Source organism: Anolis sagrei, chromosome 3 (genome assembly GCF_037176765.1).
Source record: "Anolis sagrei isolate rAnoSag1 chromosome 3, rAnoSag1.mat, whole genome shotgun sequence".
Lineage (NCBI taxonomy): Eukaryota > Metazoa > Chordata > Lepidosauria > Squamata > Dactyloidae > Anolis > Anolis sagrei.
In genome coordinates, this window is record NC_090023.1 from 25,713,237 (window position 1) to 25,733,128 (window position 19,892).

General features: G+C 41.1%; 2 protein-coding genes across 2 annotated transcripts; one reads left to right on the forward strand and one right to left on the reverse strand.

Annotated features, from left to right (window-relative positions):
- Positions 1 to 3,288: 3,288 nt before the first annotated feature.
- On the reverse strand, positions 3,289 to 7,253 carry LOC132770072 (vitelline membrane outer layer protein 1-like). The gene is made up of 3 exons (XM_060766956.2): positions 7,068 to 7,253; positions 6,379 to 6,473; positions 3,289 to 3,740 (listed from the first exon to the last, which is right to left on the reverse strand). Exons 1-3 carry the CDS (start codon positions 7,251 to 7,253, stop codon positions 3,446 to 3,448), a joined length of 576 nt encoding a protein of 191 aa, XP_060622939.2. The 3' UTR covers positions 3,289 to 3,445.
- Positions 7,254 to 14,895: 7,642 nt separating this feature from the next.
- LOC132770071 (vitelline membrane outer layer protein 1-like) lies at positions 14,896 to 19,481 on the forward strand. Its single transcript, XM_067466549.1, has 3 exons — positions 14,896 to 15,079; positions 16,409 to 16,503; positions 18,724 to 19,481. The coding sequence occupies exons 1-3, from the start codon at positions 14,909 to 14,911 to the stop codon at positions 19,016 to 19,018; spliced, it is 561 nt and encodes a 186-aa protein (XP_067322650.1). The 5' UTR covers positions 14,896 to 14,908; the 3' UTR covers positions 19,019 to 19,481.
- Positions 19,482 to 19,892: the final 411 nt, after the last annotated feature.

Sequence of the window (19,892 nt, forward strand, 5' to 3'; positions counted from 1 at the left end):
AATAAGTAAACACTGCGAGAGCTAGAGAAATGTTTGCACATTACCCTAAATACACATTGCATCTCAGAAGTGGTTAAACAAAGGATAAGTAGGGTCTTATGAAACAATGAAGTTTCTGGGAAATTAGGTGATATGGGTTCACTTGATAAGGAAAAGCTTATGAAACCATATGGGTTATGGGAACTTTAGGTAGAATATATGCAAAATAGTTGCACATATGACCTGATAAACTGTAATTTTCTGGGATGTGGTTTAGAGGTTACAAATAGTTATTCTAGATCTAGACAACGAACAGCAGAGTACAGAAATGGAATTCCTGAAAAGGAACTTTCTGATCTTCTCCAGTGCACCTCTGTAATCCTAACATGACAAACATGAGCACAGGAATCAAGATGATGCCCTGTGTATTAACCATCATAAAGAAATTGGAAAAGATAAGCCCTTTATGTATTATAAAGCACAGTGGGTTAAACCCCTGTGCTGGCAGGACTGAAGACCGACAGGTCGCAGGTTCGAATCCGGAGAGAGGCAGATGAGCTCCCTTTATCAGCTCCAGCTCTTCATGCGGGGACATGAGAGAAGCCTCCCACAAGGATGATAAAAACATCAATTCATCCAGGCGTCCCCTGGCAACATCCTTGCAGATGGCCAATTCTCTCACACCAGAAGCAACTTGCAGTTTCTCAAGTCGCTCCTGAAACAACAAATTAAGGAGGGTTGTCTCTGATAGGCCATTAAAAAAGCAGGTGTCCTTCCTGATCACACACGCCTTTATTTATTTACTCATTTATTTGTATTTACTTTGGGGAGTCAACGTGGCTAACAGTCACAAACTTTGGTCATGATAGTATTCGATATGCAGGATGCATGTTCATTCACTGGACCAAATTTGGCACAAATATTCACGTGCTCAAATTTGAATACTGGTGGGGTTTGGAGGGGGATTGATTTTGTCATTTGGGAGTTGTAGTTGCTGGGATTTATAGTTAACCTACAACCAAAGAGCATCTTGAACTCCACCAACGATGGAGTTGAACCAAACTTGGCACACAGAACTCCCATGACCAATAGAAAACACTGGAAGGGTTTGGTGGGCATTGATCTTGAGTTTGGGAGTTGTAGTTCACCTATATCCAAGGAGCACTGTGCACTCAAACGATGATGGATCTGGACCAAACTTAGCACAAATAGTCAATATGCCCAAATGTGAACACTGGTGGAGTTTGGGGAAACTAGACCTTGACATTTGGAAGTTGTAGTTGCTGGGATGTATAGTTCTCCTACAATCAAAGAGCATTCTGAATCCCGCCAAGGATAAAATTGGGCCAAACTTCCCGCATAGAACGCCCATAACCAACAAAAATTACAGTGTTTTCTGATGATTTTTCATGACCTCCCTCATGGCCCCCCTCCCAGGGGTCCCAAACCCCAGCTTGAGAAACACTGGTCTAGGAGCTTTCCTCACCTCAGAGGAATGCTTTTTCTTCTCTTTCTGATGAGAGTTTTGGAACTAACCCTCTAATTAAAGCACCCTAGAAACCTTTAAAAAGAACCTCAAAACCTGGCTCTTCCGCTGCGCATTTGATGAATAGTGTTCTGTTGTGCGCTGGGCCTGTAACAGCTGTCTTTTCTATAGGACGTATACTTTAAGCCCAGTGGGAAGCCAGGGGCACCTCAAAGAGAAGTTCTCAGGGATTTTTCTGAAGTGATGGTCTTTAGAGTCTTTAATGATACAACAAAGTTTCCCTGGATGTTCCTTTTTCCCTGAATGGTCCTTTTTCCCTGGATGGTCCCTTTTCCCTGGATGGTCTTAAGAAAGAAAGCTTTTCTACCAGATGAGCTGGTCAACATCCTATACCTTAGCTACCTTGGCTCCTTTCCCTCCCAGAAGCCTGAACAAGCTTAATTAAAGCTTAATTAAGATGGACAGGAGGCCTGCCCTATAACTGCAAATTTTAACAGAAAGAAAATAAAGTTGGAGCTCCTGGTACAGTCGTACCAGCACAAATAGATTTACATCCTCATACTAGTGCTTAGTTTTAACGGTTTCTGTTATTGGAGTGCATTCCCCACTATAGGAAAGCTTTGCTTCACAATCTCCTCTAAAACGAGCTCTCCTAGGCAAATAATTTGTCCTTGTTTATCTCGTGTTTATCTCACCTGAGTTTTCTTTTATCCATTACATGTAGCTCGCCCATGTTATTGTGATTGTGTTTATTGTAATTTTATATTGCTATGTTGTCTTTTGTTTTATGTAATTGTGTTATTATTGTTTATTATTTGCATTTTCGGTTTTGTCTTATTTCATGTAATTGTTGTTTTGGGCTCATGTAAGCCACACTGAGTCCCCATTGGGGAGATGGAGTGGGGTACAAATAAAATTTATTATTATTATTATTATTATTAATTCTTTTGATGGATAAGTCACACATGTGAACTTAAAAAGAAAGGAACACAGCAAGCAAAATAAGGCTGAATACACACTCAGATATAATTGCATTTTCTCTGGGTTTCAATTTTCTTTTTAAGATTTAACTGTTTCTTTGCTACAGGAAAAACTACATCGTTTTCTGTTGGAAAAGTTAAAATGGTTGTAGCTTCTGGAATCACCTTAGTAAGGCCCTGGAAATCAAGTTGGACAGTTACTCTGAGCATAACTGTGATTGCAGCTCAGAATTTAATCTTTACTGGAACAAACAGAGCTCGAATATATTGTTAGAAACAGTTTTTACAATGTATTGTCGAAGGCTTTCATGGCGGGAATCACTAGGTTCTTGTAGGTTTTTTCGGGCTATAGGGCCATGTTCTAGAGGCATTTCTCCTGACGTTTCGCCTGCATCTATGGCAAGCATCCTCAGAGGTGAGGTCTGCTGGAACTGGGAAAAAAAGGGGTTTATATATCTGTGGAATGACCAGGGTGAGACAAAGGGCTTTTCTAAGTTGGGCTAGGTGTGAATCTTTCAACTGACCACCTTGATTAGCATACGATAAATAAATAAAATACCCCCGACAATGCCAGCTCTTTGGCTTAGAAATGGAGATGAGCACCACCCGCCAGAGTTGGACACTACTAGAATTAATGTCAAAGGGAAACCTTTACCTTTACCTAGTTTAAGCAGTCTGTAACATATTGTTTGGAGAGTATGGAGAACCTGTAAAATTTACAGATAATCTGTGATTGAACAGAGGGCACATTAAGACTGATTGAAAGACCTTTTCGATTTTATTCCAATAAACAGTCATTTAGGTGGAAGACATCCTTGTTCATAACTATATCCTGATTACCAGTACTACACATCATGACTCTAGAATGTTTCATATGCTGTTTTGAGAACCAAATAGCACCAAGTCAAAAAGAAGATTATTGGCAAGTTCTTGGAAAAACTAAGCTGGTTGCCATACTTTTTGGAAAATGACTGGTTCTAAGAGGTAACGCATTTATAGTTTAGTCACAGCAAGAGAACTTCACATCATTAAGTCCAGTGTCATCTAAAGTTTCTTTGTCCAGCGCAACCTTTGTTTGGATCCCACATATGAAGCCAGCGGGACAAGGAAGACTCTTTGGGCCAAATTCACCCCATTCTGTTCCATGACCAGTGAGTACACTTCCATCTTCACAGGAAAACTCGATGTTGTTCGCTGCTGTATCATCACCAGCAAGTAGTTTTTTTTCTACTCTTAGGGAGAAAGACTTTAGATTCCCTTTTGGACAGCGCTGAATCTCTGTCCATTCTCCCCACCTGTCAAATAAAACAATGATGTCAACGAGAGAAGGATAAGTGCCCACTCCAAAGCCTTTGAGAATATCACAAGTGGATAAATAATGTTTTTTGCTGAGTTACTTGAACTCAGTGGCTGGAGGCCAATAAAGAACAGGGCTGTGTCCCCCCAGTTTTAATTTAGTGTAAGATCCTATACCACAGTGTTTCTCAACCTGGGGGGTGGAACCCCTGGAGTGGGAGTCACGGGGTATCAAAGGGGTCGCCAAAGATCAGCAGAAAACACAATATTTTCTGTTGTTCATGGGGGTTCTGTGTGGGATGTTTGGCCCAATTCTATTGTTGGTGGGGTTCATGGGGCTCTTTGATTGTAGGTGAACTATAAATCCCAGCAACTACAACTCCCAAATGTCAAGAACTATTTTCCCCAAACTCCACCAGTGTTCACATTTGGGCATATTGAGTATTCATGCCAAGTTTAGTCCAGAGCCATCATTGTTTGAGTCCACAGTGCTCTCTGGATGTAGGTGAACTACAACTCCAAAACTCAAGATCAATGCCCACCAAACCCTTCCAGTATTTTCTGTGGGTCATGGGAGTTCTGTGTGCCAAGTTTGGTTCAATTCCATCATTGGTGGAATTCAGAATTCTATTTGATTGTAGGTGAACTATAAATCCCAGCAACTACAACTCCCAAATGACAAAACCGTTAGGAAGGTTGAGAAACACTGCCATAGCACATTGGTAGGCAATGACATTTCAAATTAGGGCTGCAGTGATGGGTTGGAGGGAATCCTTATCAACGTTGCAAATGGTACAAAATTCAGAGTGATAGGTAATACATTCTGTAATAGGAACAGAATGTAAAAGGATCCCAATAAACTAGAAAATTGGGCTGAAACTAATAGAATTAATTTAAACAAATGTAAAAAATGTCTTTGAGGCCAAAAGGATCAAATGTAAAATGTTTGCCCTACCACAGGAAATGTGAATGCAGTCTGAAAGAGTGTTTGCTTATAAGTTCATGATCCAGCAGTTTGGTGTAGCTTCAGAGAAAGCAAATACTATTTCAGTCTGCATTAATATAATTGTAGTTTGCAAGTAAGTGTCCCATTGTCAGGCCTCATTTGTTTTACTGTGTTCAGTTCTGGGTACCTCATTACAGCAAAGAGAACTTGGAGAAAGTTCAGAGAATGATAAAAAAGGATGATATGGGGTATGAAGACCAAAATATATGAAGAGGGAGTTAAACATGTGAAGATAAGCCTGAGAAGTCACGTTATCTAAAAGAGGAGGATGCAAACTTGTTTCTCCATTTAGATGGTAGGGCAAGTACATGAGGATAAATTCTGATTGAACTTTGAAAAGACAAAGGAACAAATAGGGAAATATTAAGGTTCTAGCTCAGGCATGGGCAAACTTTATAACTTGGGGGCCGCATGCCAGCACTCCCTGCTAGGAGGACTGGCTGCCCAGTGAGGAAATGAAAGGAGGGAGGGAAGGAAGGAGAAAGGAGAGAGAGAGAGAAGGAAGGGAGGGAGGACGAAGAGAGGAAGGGAAGGATGCTAGGAGAAAGAGGGAGAGAGGGAAGGAAGGAAGGAAGGAAGGAAGGAAGGAAGGAGAAAAAGAAGGAAGGAAGGAAAGACAAAAGGGAAGGGAGGGAGAAAGAGAAAGATGGAAGGGAAGAAGGGAAGGATAAAGGAAAGAGAGAAGGAAAGAAAGACAGAAAGGAAGGGAGGGAGGAGAAAGAGAAATGGGAAGAAAGGAAGAACGAAAGGGTAGAAGTGAAGGATGGAAGGAGAAAGAGAGAAGGAAGGAAGTGAGAAGGAAAGGAAAGAGAGGACGAAGGAAGGAAAGAGAGAAGGAAGGAAGGACAAAAGTGTGGAAGGGAATGGAGAGGGAGAAAGAGGGAAGGAAAGAAAGGAAGGAAAGAAGGAAGGAAGGAAGGAAGGAAGGAAGGAAGGAAGGAAGGACAAAAGGGTGGTTGGAAAGGGGAAAAAGGGAGGGAAGGTGGAAGGAAAAAGAGGAAGGCAGGATAGGATAGTGGACTTGAGGAAAGAAGGGCCTGAGGAAAGAGCCCAAAAAGCCGTATCCAGCCCTCAGGCTTGGGTTTGGCCATGCCTGCTCTAGCTGGATTTTTTTTTATTTGAAAAGGAGTGTAGGAAGGGGTTGATCAATAAGACCCCATCCACTGCTTGCTAGATAGATAGATAGATAGATAGATATCCCTTCCACTGCTATGATGTTCTGTAATGGTAGTACCACATACAATGGAATATCCCTGCCCAGTCACTGTGGAGTTATTTAAAGTGACCAGATGAACAATAATATAATGCAATAAGCATAGAAACATTTAGGTCTCTGTGTTAGTTCCAGTGACCCCATTCTGGGATATGAGGCTGAGCAAGAAGCCAATAGCACTGGGCAAGACTGTGTTTTCTTGATTAGTGTCTTTAGAAAAATGCCAGAGGCCAAAAAAGGAGTAGTAACTGGGATGTTTGGAAAGCTCAGAGCAAGCTAAGTGAATTGAAGCTTAACCTTGAGTGCTGCTGAACTCATGTAATACAAATTGTCTTAGCTATGCCATCTTAGAAATAATAATAATAATAATAATAATAATAATAATAGGAAATAAAAAGGAAGTAAGGCATATACATACGGTCCAGAAATTGATTCAATAACCTCCCCATTGGTACAGAACAGGCGGATTCCATTCATGGCAGTGTCATCGCCCGGTCCTTGGCTTTTTTGCATCTTGTGGGAGAAGAAATAAAGAGACAATGATAAAACTGTGGATGCTTCTAGCCCGTTGCTCGGATTTATCCATGAGTGAATAGTAATACTGTTTTGGATCCCATTATAGTCATGTTTAATGCCTTTGCGGGGGGTGGAGGGGATGTCAAAATAAGAAACAAGAATTGGATTTAGTTTAGAGTTCCGTTTAACACTTTGGAAAATAATTTTTAAAAAATTATTTAGCACTCATTCCTCTCTTTGGTTAGGAAGGGATCGATTTACATCTGTGTGGATGGAATTGGAAAGTGTAGGAAAGAAGGCCACAATTATATAAATTCTAAATCAATATATATGAGTTTTATAAGCATATCATAAATAATATCAAAATGTAATAGTGTTAAAATCTATTGAAATAGGATATTTTCGTATTTATTGTTCATTTGACAATACTCTTGTGGGACCTTCCCGTAACAGGCTGGTCTGTGACATTAGAGTAGTTTGTTTTCCAGACTTGGTGCTTTCCAGATGTTTGGGATACAAATGTTCATTGTATGTATATATTGCTAAATTATCTAATGGACCCAAAGATCTGAAAAAACAGAAGTAACTTACTTTCAATGAGAAGGCATTGGCGTGGCCTGTATGACAAGTTTGACCGAATCCCCAGTCACCCCAAGGTCCTCCATTCGGTACAGTGAGAATAAAATTGATTATTCGGGCATCTGCATCCCAGAGGCAGCAGGAAAGGGTCAAGAAAACAACAGTGTTAATGGACAAGTCCATTACAGCTCTGTGCATAGATGCAGGATTGTATTAGAGGTTCACCAGCTTGAGAATATATAGCCCAGGTGTTTTTGAGCTGAGACACCTAGAAACAGGGATTTTGTAAAAAAAATAAACATTCTGGAAATCAACATATAGAGATAGAATTTGCTTTAAAATACATTCTGTTTCAATGGGGACTAATCTGATAAGCAAGTATGAGATTCCTGTAAAAGTCATTCAAAATTGCTGAGTATGTGGACTGGGACTGGTCCAATCAAAGTTATAAGTGATAAATATTGACCTTTTCTTTGCCCTGATAGTATCGTGCAACTTCCTTGACTCAAAATATTTCTCTTCCTTTTACAAAAAATGTTTGCAATGTTGCACTGAGATGTTGTAAATTATTTAGATCAATTTTAGTGTAGTTTCATAGTGACATTTGAAATTGAAATCACATTTGACTGTGTGCTTTTTGATAGCCTCCTATGGTGCAAATATAGGAAGTGCTGCCCTATTGATTTGCCCTGTTCTTCCTACATTTTTTGATATGGTTTTTACAAAATGCTTTAATTTTGCCAAACAATAATCGGTCACATCCCTGAAAATAAATAGCCATTTAAACTAAGGCAACTTTCCCTTGCTTTGCTGTTTTGTTTTTTTTTTTTTTTATAATCTTCACAGGCTAGTTCACATGGGTTTTTTTCTCTCTCTCTCTAGTGACTTAGGGCCCTTCCACACAACCATATAACCCAGAATTTTTTGATATAAACACCAAGAACTTGAAGCCTTGGCACTTGAGCATTGTAACTGAAGGTCAGCTGTTGCCAGCTGTTATCAGTGGGACCACCAATCCCAAACACACAGCACCGACCAATAGTATGCCAACTGTTCCCAACAATAAGGCCTCAGGAGGTTCGATTTAAATGAAGATTCAACTTCAGAAAGGCAGATTGGACTAAATTCTCAGACATGTTAGATGGCATGATCACATCGGCCGTGCCAATCCCTTAGGAATACGAGCACTTTATTGAAATAGTGAAAACTTGCTCAAGGGCCTCTATACCGAGAGGCTGCAGAACCAATTACCTTCAGGGCATTACTCCTGAAACAGCTGCCTTGTTGGAAAACTACTACAGGCTCCACAACGAAGACCCATTTAGTGAACAAACCCTTCAGGCAGCACAGAGCATTGTGTCCTCCATCTCAGAAGCCAAGAAAGAACAGTAAATCAAGCTGATCACAGAGGTTGACATGGGCAGGAGCAGCCAGAAGGCGTGGAGGTTGCTAAGACGGTTGAGCAATGACCCCTCACAAACGAATACCCATGCCAACATAAAGGCAGATGAGACAGCACACCAACTCTTGAAAAATGGGAAACCCAACCTTGCCACCAAAGTAGGAAAGAAACCAATAGCCAGACAACCAGGGACTGAGAAGAACAACCACCATGAACCCTTTACATCTACTGAATTGGACATGGCTCTCAATAAATGTAAAAATGGCAAAGCAGCTGGCCTGGATGATCTACGGATGGAAAAAATAAAGAACTTTGGCCCAAAAGCAAGGGGCTGGCTGCTGGAGCTGATTAACAACTGCACAGCATTCTGTCAGATCCCCAAAATCTGGAGGAAAGCAAGAGTCATTGCCATCTTGAAGCCAGGCAAAGACCGTAATGACCAAAAAGCTACAGACCAATCTCCCTCTTGTGCCACCTCTACAAAGTTCTGGAGAGTCTTATTTTGCATAGAATTACAGAAAAAATAGACCCCTGTCTGATCCCACAGCAAGCTGGCTTCAGGAAAAGTAAAAGCTACACATCACAAGTGTTGAACGTGACTCAGCACATAGAAGATGGCTTTGAAAGGCAGCAGATTACAGGAGCGGTCTTCATAGACCTGTCAGCAGCCTATGAAACTGTGAACCACCGCCTCCTCCTGAGAAAAATGTATAATATCACAAAGGACTACCACCTCACCCGCCTCATAGGAAACCTGCTACAGGAGCTTTTTTGTTGAGTTTCAGGGCCAGAGAAGCAGATGGCGGAAACAGAAGAACGGCCTGCCTCAGGGGAGCGTGCTTGCCCCATCCACGTTCAACATCTACACAAATGACCAGCCGCTGCCAGAAGGGACAGAGAGTTTCATCTATGCTGATGAGCATGCCATTACTGCTCAAGCAGGGAGCTTTGAGATGGTAGAACAGAAGCTTTCCGAAACTCTAGGTGCTCTTACTGCCTATTACAGGGAAAACCAGCTGAATCCCAACCCATCTAAAACACAGACATGCGGCTTTCATCTCAAGAACAGACAAGCATCCTGAGCTTTGAGGATCACCTGGGAAGGAATCCCACTGGAGCATTGCAGCACATCCAAATACCTGGGAATCACTCTGGACCGTGCTCTTACCTACAAGAAGCACTGCCTGAACATCAAGCAAAAAGTGAGTGCTAGAAACAATATCATACGAAAGCTGACTGGCACAACCTGGGGATCACAACCAGATACAGTGAAGACATCTACCCTTGCACTGTGCTACTCTGCTGCTGAGTACGCATGCCCAGTGTGGAACACATCTCACCACACTAAAACAGTGGACGTGGCTCTTAATGAGACATGCCGCATTATCACAGGGTGTCTGCGCCCTACACCACTGGAGAAATTACACTGCTTAGCTGGTATTGCACCACCTGACATCCGCCGGGAAGTAGCAGCCAATAGTGAAAGGACCAAGGCAGAGACATCTCCAGCTCATCCCCTGTTTGGGTATCAGCCAGCACGTCAATGACTTAAATCTAGAAATAGTTTCCTAAGATCTACAGAGACACTCGTTGGAACACTTCAGCAAGTGAGAGTCCAAAAGTGGCAGGCTCAAACCCAGAACCTCAACCAATGTGCCTCCTGGGCACACAGAAAACTGGGCGACTTGGAAGGCGCTGAACAGACTGTGCTCTGGCACCACGAGATGCAGAGCCAATCTTAAGAAATGGGGCTACAAAGTGGAATCCACGACATGCGAGTGCGGAGAAGAGCAAACCACTGACCGCCTGCTCCAATGCACCCTGAGCCCTGCCACATGCACAATGGAGGGCCTTCTTGCAGCAACACCAGAAGCACTCCAAGTGGCCAGATACTGGTCAAAGGACATTTAATCAACTACCAAACTCGTAAAATTTGTATTTTGTCTGTTTTTTTGTTTTGTTCTGTTAGAAATGTAATGTAATGTAATGTAATGTAATGTAATGTAATGACTGGTTGGCCTGACACGACAAATAAAATAAGCTGTTACCAGTAGTGCTATGGATTTTGAAGGGGCACAAATACAGGTTGAAAGGAAGAAACATGCCAAGAGGAAGGCCCATCAAGCCAATTGTGACTGCTTTCCGTCTGGAAAACCATGTCCTGAATGTGAAAGACCAGGTGGGTCCATAATAGGGCTTTACAGTCACCACCAAGTCTTCACCACCAAGACTCTGCCCTTGGATTGCATACTCAGCCACGAGTGATTGCCCATGATGAAGATTTTAAAAAGCATATAAGCTATAATGCTCTGAAGTTAGGGGCTCTCAATTTGCCTCTATGCCTTCAGGCTTTACAGCCCAGTGAACCAATAAAGCAACCTCTACAAAAGACACAACTGGTTGTCTAATTACTGGGTATGCCAGGCATGGGCCTGCAAGTGCAACCACTAGCTATAATTCAAGTACATAAGAAATTCATTGTTCATTATTAAAAGAACAATTACTCTGCCTTCAGTAGAAAGAACTGAAGGAAGACAAAGCTGACCACATATCAATTAGGGAGCACATCAGATCTAAGAGCACTCTCGGGTTGTACACCAGTTCTAACCAGAAAAATATCGAAATCTCAGTTCTCAAACGGTTATATTCTCTGTTTGGTTTTGGAGAAGAACACACAAATAAAAATATCTGGGAAGTGTTTAAAGGGCTCATATACCCATCTACAATCAACTCAACTGTTTATCTCTTCTTCTGTTTCTTGCTTTTCTTGTTCTTTATGTGTGTGCATGCACATTTTTCATTCTCTCCACTCCAACCAGCTCTTTCCTGCTTGTTTCTCCTGTGCCTAGTCTCCCACTCCAGCCTGTCTGTCATAAAATTTCTTCTTCCTGAGTACTACGTGGCATAGTTTTAAGATAGATCAGCAGGTTACCTCCTCATCTCAACTAATAGAAAAACTAGACATGAGTTTGGGTTGCTGTAGGTTTTTCGGGCTTATGGCCATGTTCCAGAAGCATTCTCTCCTAGCGTTTCACCTGCATCTATGGCAGGCCTCTGTTGATCTCACAACCTCTGAGGATACCTGCCATAGAGGCAGGTGAAATGTCAGGAGAGAATGTTTCTGGAACATGGTCATACAGCCTGAAAAAATTACAGCAACCCAGTGATTCCAGCCATGAAAGCCTTTGACAACACAGATGTTGAAAGGGTATTGACATGAATTAGATTGTTTTCTGGGTTCAGAGTTTCCTCCTCGTGGGATGATTAATGTTCAAATGTTTTTTTCAGGGGAGGGTCAATTTTGATGTTTTAAACTGTTTTTATCAAAGGTATTGAATTGTTCCCAACACTGTGGATCGCTCTGAATCCCCTTCAGGGTTGAGAAGGGTGGTATACAAATACCGCAAATAAATAAATAATAATAAATACATTTCAAGGGCAGGGAGCTATGCATGATGGCCAGAAGTGCTTAAACATTATGTGATGGGCTCCATGCCTCTCCATGCTTGAAAAGCAGCTCAAATGTCTTACGACAGGAAAATTTCTCCATGTATCTGATGTAATGAGGTATCTGATGTAATGAGGTCCTGAATGAGCACAAACTGTGTTATCATCAAGTTGTTGAAAGTTTTTTGGGCTATGCAGTATGTCCATGTTCTAGAAGCTATCTATCCTGACATTTCGCGTGCATCTATGGCAGGCATCCTCAGAGGTTGTGAGGTCTAGAACATGGACATATAGCCTGAAGAACCTAAAACAACCCAGTGATTCCATCCATGAAAGCCTTCAACAATATGTTATCATCATCATAATGGAGTTCTATAACAGAAGTCATTGTTTCTTCACTTTTGGTTTTCAACCTACTGAGGTTAAAGAGCTTGCTATCTGTTTGATAGGTGATTTCCACATCAGTGGAAAGTTTCCTGTCAACAAGATATGGATTCATAACAATGAATATAGATATGAGCAATAGAGCATTAACTGAATCAATGACGCAACCCTGAAGGTATCTGATCCAACTTTAAATTGATTACTTTGGGAGCCACTGCTATCGAAGACTGTTGCCACTGTATCATTGCGGAGGAGCCACAGGATGTTCACAAATTTATCAGGACATCAAATTGTTAAGGGGATAGTTCAGAGAGCATTATGATTCACAGTATCGAAGGTGAATAAATTTATTTATTTATTTAGAAGTTTTCTATACCGATCTTCTCACCTCCAAGAGGGACTCAGATCCGGTTCACAACATGTGTTCGTATAAAAACAATTACAAACCACACAATGCATCATCATTACACGTTAAAAACATAGTACAAAAACATCATCATCATCACAATTATACAAGCCAAGTCGTCAAAACATTCATGGTCATAATTCACAGTTCATCATTCTCCTTCCATGTGGACCAGAATTATTAACTCAGTTATCAAAGGCCGCATTCCACAGCCAAGTCTTCGTTAATTTCCTAAAAGTCAGGAGGGAGGGAGCAGTTCTAATCTCCAGTAATCTGGCTGCCGAGCATTGGACTAGCTGCAGCTTCTGGGCAGTCTTCAGAGGCAACCCCACGTAGAGAGCGTTGCAGTAGTCTAAACGGGATGTAACCAAAGCGTGGACCACCATGGCCAAGTCAGACTTCCCAAGGTACGGGCACAGCTGGCACACAAGTTTTAATTGTGCAAAAGCTCCCCTGACCACTGCCGAAACCTGGGGCTCCAGGCTCAGCGATGAATCTAGGAGAACTCCCAGACTGCGAATGTACAAAGGTTGTACAAATGCCATGTACAAAGGTTGATTTTGTCCCCTAGATTTTTCTTGGAGCTATTTTGCAGTGAAAATCATATCCACTGTTCTGCTAAAGGGGCAGATGCCATTTTGGGATTCAGGGAGGATTTCTTCTGTAACAGGTAGAAGGTGATTTGTGAGGATTCATGCAAGGGTTTCTGACAAAATTTGGAGTTCCCCTTTTTATCCATTATTTGCTTGGTTCCTGTATCACCCAATACATCACTTATATTGTGGTAATTCATGTCGTTGGTTTATTACCCAACTTAACTTCTAACCTAGGATAAAGATTTTTGCTCCATCATTCAAGACCTAACGTCTGCGGTCCTGAGGAAAACATTAACAGCCCTGCGATGCCAAACAATGCCATCAAACTGGCTAGAGGAAAGATACAGAGGGATCCCCCATGCCCAACGACTTTGCATTTGTGGCACAGGGGAAATAGAAGACCTAACACATTATTTGCTACGTTGCCCCTTGTACAATGATCCTAGGAAAAATCTCCTAGGATCACTCTTGGAAGAAAGGGCAACAATCTGCGGTGATCTGCAACTTGTTAGCAGATCATTCTAAAAATATAACACTAAAGGTTGCCACATTCACAATCGCAGCCCAAAAGATCAGAACCAAAGTAGCAAAATCCATATTTGGGGTCAGAAATGGAAACGGTTTGGAATGACACAAAGCAGACACTGTTATTGTCATGTTTCTGCTTTCATAATTTTAAAGAAATAGTTTTAGTTTTAGGTTCCTGTGGGCTTTTTCGGGCTATAGAGCCATGTTCTAGAGGCATTTCTCCTGACGTTTCGCCTGCATCTATGGCAAGCATCCTCAGAGGTAGAGGTCTGTTGGAATTAGGACAAGGAGTTTATCTATATCTGTGGAATGGCTGGGGTGGGGCAAGGAGCTCTTCCCTGCTGCAGTTAGGCGTGAATGTTCAGCTGATCACCTTCATTAGCATTTGAAGGCCTGCCTGCGCCTGGGAAAATCTGTTGCTGGGAGGTGTTAATCTGTGCCTGGTTTTTTCCTCTCTGTTGTTTAGCTGTTATAATTTTAGAGTTTTTTAATACTGGTAGCCAGATTTTGTTCATTTTCATGGTCTCTTCCTTTCTGTTGAAATTGTCCACATGCTTGTGGATTTCAATGGCTTCTCTGTGTAGTCTGACATGGTGGTTGTTGGTGTGGTCCAGCATTTCTGTGTTCTCAAATAATATGCTGTGTCCAGGCTGGTTCATCAGGTGCTCTGCTATGGCTGACTTCTCTGGTTGAAGGAGTCTGCAGTGCCTTTCATGTTCCTTGATGCGTGTCTGGGCGCTGCGTTTGGTGGTCCCTATGTAGACTTGTCCACAGCTGCATGGTATACGGTAGACTCCTGCAGAGGTGAGAGTTTTAGTTTTAATTCTTGTTACGTTTTAAGGTTTATATTGGAAAGTGTTTATAAAGTTAGTATATTATTGAGGTCATGGCCTATGGCTAGCACAATAAACAATTAGCCTTAAGCCCTTAGAGCATGGCCCTAGGAATTTCCATATTTCACAATGTTCTTTTTTTTTTAAGAATTTCCAATTTGCATACGTGAGTCAGCTGAAATACCTGGGCTATAAATTCTCAATGCTGTTGCTTTTCAGTTAGCTTTCTCCATCTAGACTCGAAAGTATTTGGTGCAATGGACCTCTCCATCAGCACTCTGCTCTGCCTGATCCTTTCCTGTTGCCTCTGGGATGCAGAAGCCCGAGCCTATAATTCTGTAATTGTGGTGCCAAATGGAGGCTCTTGGGGTACATGGGGAGAGATTCAATTTTGCACCCAAGGCTATGCATATGGTTTCTCACAGAAGGTAAGTTTCTTTTCATTTTCAGATATTGTAATGGTGCCTCCAGGTAATTTAGAATACAACCTCAACCACCCTAACCAACATGTCAGTCAATCATGCATCATGGATGTTGTGGTCCCAGATATCTGGAGAGCACCAGGTTTGGAAAGTTTAATCTAACGGCACAGATCTCACATTAGGTACTGAGAAAGCCCATGCAACTGTGAAAGAGAAGGTGTTGCTTTTAACAAAATTGTGTTGGGGTAGGAAAGGTACAGTGAGCCACTCTGTGTGTGTTTGTGTGTGGAGGTGTTTTTTTTTTTGTTTTTTTTTGGTATCTCTGCTTAGAAAACCTACATCTCCAATGCATGCTGAAGCATGCAATAAATCAAAAACAGTATATTAAAAAACATCACCAGAAAGTCCCGAACAAGTCAGATAATGAACTGCATCTGATCAGATGCAGGGTTAAAAACTGGATATACTTTGATTGTCTGCAGTGCATCAGTGTAACCCAGTGAACAGGTTAAGAAAAACCCCTGTATTTTCTGGTGGCCACGGTCCCTAGGTGCAGTTCCTAGGTACGATTTTCATTCACTGCAGTTCCTAAGTACGGTTCTCATCCAGTTCCTGAGATGCCAATGCACAGTGAAGCCAGTTCATAGAATCAAAGGGTTGGAAGAAAGTACAAAGGTCATTCAATCCAGCCCCTTGCCATGCAAGAAAACACAATCAAAGCACTCAAGGCAGAGGCCATCTAGCCTCTGCTTAAAAACTTCCAAGAGAAGGAAACTCCATCACCCTGCAAGGCAGCATATTCCTTCCTCAAACAGCTCTTGTCATCAGGGAGTTTTTCCTAAGGTTTAGGCGGATTCTGTTTTTTCCTGCAATTTGAGTCCATTGCTCCATGTCCTAGTCCCCAGAGCAGCAGAGAACAATCTTACCCCCTCCTAAATGTGACATCCTTTCAAATATTGAAACATGGCTAGCGTGTCTCCTCTGGGCCTTCTTTCCCCTAAGCTAAATATACCCAGCTCCCTCATCTGTTCCTGATAGGGTTTGATTGTCTGCAGTGTGTTGTTGTATCGGTGCATCAGTGAACACAATATTCCAGATGTCATCTGGCCAAAGCTGAATAGAGTAGGACTATGACTTCCTTCAATCTCGACATTACACTCTGAGTGATGCAGTTTAAAATATTTTTTATCCACTTCTAAACTGGAGCACAGAGTCTGTGCAGAACTGTCTTTGGTTTCAATTCCACACAGTATCCTTTACTCGTGGAGAAATATGCACAGTGTGGCAGTTCTAGATTTATCCAGTTTTACAAAAGTCTCTGTTTTTCTCCGCCAGGTGGAACCCTATCAAGGTGATGGGGATGACACAGCCATGAATGGAATACGACTATATTGTAGTGATGGATCAACAATAGAGTCTAAAGTCGGAGCGTGAGTATTTATCACTTTGTTTGCCTATGCTTCACTTCCTCTTCTTCATTGGCATTATTGTTTGGAAGGTGAGGATCAGAAAGACAAGGCAAAAATTATTTATTTCATAACTTCCAGTTTTTCAAATACATAGAAAAAACAACGACACAGGTGACCAAACCTCATCATAATGCAGTCAGTGTGGGGAGAAAACCTATTAATAAAGAAGAAAACACAAGCTGTGAATGTGTATAATGCCAATCTGGAATGCCATGAAAGGGTAGAAAATTGTGGGACACCTAATATATTACTACATGTTTACTGTCAGTGAGAAAGAAACTGCTTACAAGATGTTTTGTCTTATGCGGTAATTTGACTCAGGCAGAAAAATGTATATGGCTGGTCTTATTTTGTACTCAGAGGAAAAGGACCAAAGAAAAGGCAATGTGGGGAAAAGACAAAGGGTTTTTGCCCATCTTTTGGCCCTGAAAGAACCCATTCCAGATGTCAAAAGCAAGGAACAATGAAAAGATACAAGTACTGACCCATGTAATGAAGTCAGTACGATTACTTGTTATTTATAAAAACACTTATGTATGAAATTTTTATTATAGTATCTCAAGATGGCATTCAATACAAGTAAAATACTTCTAGATTAATAGCATAAATAATTAAAAAGTGATATAAACATATACAAATTCAATTTGAAATTGTAAGTCATGGTAGGGAAACATAAAGCCCTCCAAATATTGTTGGAATGTGATCTCAGCTGTATAAGTAACTTATACTTTGCTCCGGTAACAGACATTTAAGGTAAGATTACTGTCTTAATTTCCAAGCAGGTGAAGATATTATTTCTGTATGCATTTGAATGATAGGCTGCAACCAACACTTAGTACATTCACAAAAGCCTTCCCTTTGTCTCAGGCTTGGAACAGGATCTTTGGGGCCTTGAATGACCCTGAACTGGTGATCCTAAAAGGGAATAAACGCCAGTGCTGATGCAGTCCAGCCTTCTTTCAAGTATTGAGGCTCTATACCAGTGGTTCCCAACCTTTTTTTTTTTTTTGACCAGGGACCACTTTGACCAGTGACTACTTGACCAGGAACCCTTTTGGCGAGGGATCACTCTGTAACATTAGTAACCGAAATGGCCAACTTTAGTTTTTGGCCAACTTTAGATTTGGTTTGGGGCGTTGATTCAGAAAATTGCATTGGATAAACCACATCAGCTTTAGTTCCTGATAGAGAACATATGTTATGGTCAGCGACACAGAAGGAATGGCAGGCAGCACAAAAGGAGTGTCGTGAATGACTTTTCAGTGACTTTAAAGTATAGGTTCTTTTTATTGCAATTTCCAGTGTGAGAGGGTATATCCGATTACAGAAAATGTTTAGACAACGAATGACATTGGATACAGAGACATACAGATTCTATGCAACTACATTGGAACAAACAAACAAAGAAGAATTACATTTTCACTCAACATTCACACCACATGTACACACCAAAAGCACACTTCTTTCTCTTCCCTTCAGAAAGAAGCCCCAAAGTGACCAGACTGCTCCCATGCAAATCCGCCAATTTCCATAGGTACACTATCTCTCTCCTTCCCATGGAGCAGAGCATAGTGGGTGGAACAGACTCCTCTGGTCTGTCACACTTTGAGCCTTTTATAGGAATATTGAGTCTTTTATAGGAATATTCTGCTGATGTAATCCCAAACTTATAAATTAATGATAGACTTCTTCCATTCTGGATCCATCTCAGTTTCTTGGCCAGATGTTGATTCTTCTTGATTGGTGTTGACAAACACAAGGCTTGTGTTGACTTCCTTCTTAACATTGTAAACATTTCTGTTATCACCGTCCCAATTCTTATCAGGGTTTATTTTTCATTTCTCATTAGCAACTTTTAATTATAGTCCAGCAAGCAGGTAGTTAGTCATTGCAGGCCCTAATATTATACTGGTGTTTCCAAAATTATTAGCTCCATCCATACATTCATCTTCCATTCTTCCGTTCATTCCCACACATCATATTAAATTCACATTAATCTACACATTAAATTTCTTATGACAGGAGCGGAAATAAATAAAATACAATCAAATAAAATGGAAGGAGCACATTTTCACCCTCATGGCTCACTGGTGGTCCATGATCCACAGGTTAAGAACCACTGCTCTAAACCATTTAAAATTTAGATTTGTTTATTTTGAATTCATTTGTTTTCCTTGGCAGGTGGGGAGATTGGACCGGGATTCAATATTGCCCCCAAGGCAATCTGGTCTCTTTCTCTATGCGAATGGAAGGATACCAAGGAAATGGTGATGATACAGCAGCCAATAACCTCCAGTTCACCTGTGAAGGTGGTACTGCACTCATCGGGAACGGAGGACCCTGGGGTGAATTTGGCCCATGGAGCCCTCGCTGCCCTCAAGGCTTCATCTGTGGAATCCAGACAAAGGTGGAGGATCCCCAAGGGGATGGTGATGACACGACCGTTAATGATGTAAAGTTCTTCTGCTGCAACTAAACCAGAAGCATTTTCCTCCCAAGAACTGACCATCTTTTCATCAATATGTGAGAACCAGCATGGTGTAGTGGCTTGGGTGTTGATCTGATCTCCCCGATTGTTATGTGGTCAGCTTTATCTGTCTTTGTCAGATGCTTTATCAGTTATCTCTCCTATCTGTAATAGTTGTCTAATCAAAATGTCCTAGCAATTCATAGGAGGGATGTAGCCCTTCATCAATCTTGGCCTTAAGCCATTCTGAGCTTTATAGAAAAGAGTTGGTCTTGGAAACAAACTGAAAGCTATTATAGCTGTTTCAAGACTGTTGAAAAGCCTTTGAATAATTTGTTAGAAAATAATTCACTGCCCTTGATTCATTAAAATGATCAAAAATCAATTATTTTACATTTTTATGTCAACCATGTGAAATTTTTAGAATAGCAATTTATGTTTCGCATTACGTTACTTGTGGGAGTAATTTGTTGATTAGATTTTATTTTTCAAAAATAATGTAATCAGTTTTCAAATAAAATGTAATAATGATTAAAAAGAATTAATTTCTTTTTTAAATCCCTCAACATTTTAATAATAACAGCCAACGCGTTTAATTTTGACATTAACAACCAACACATGTAATTTTCTTAATGATTTAGCATTACAACTGTGAACTAACAATCTGCATGGATTTTGCACCACATTTAGTTTCAAAATGTATGTCAAGTGCAGCACCACTTAGAACATATTAAAGTTATCTAAGCTTGAGATGATGAAAATATGAATCATTCTGCTGTCAATAGAAAGCATCTCACAAAGGCAGGCAACCTGGGAACACCTCAGATCCAGGAGCATTCCCAAATTGCACACCAGATCCATCCAGAAAAAGGTTGAATTCTCA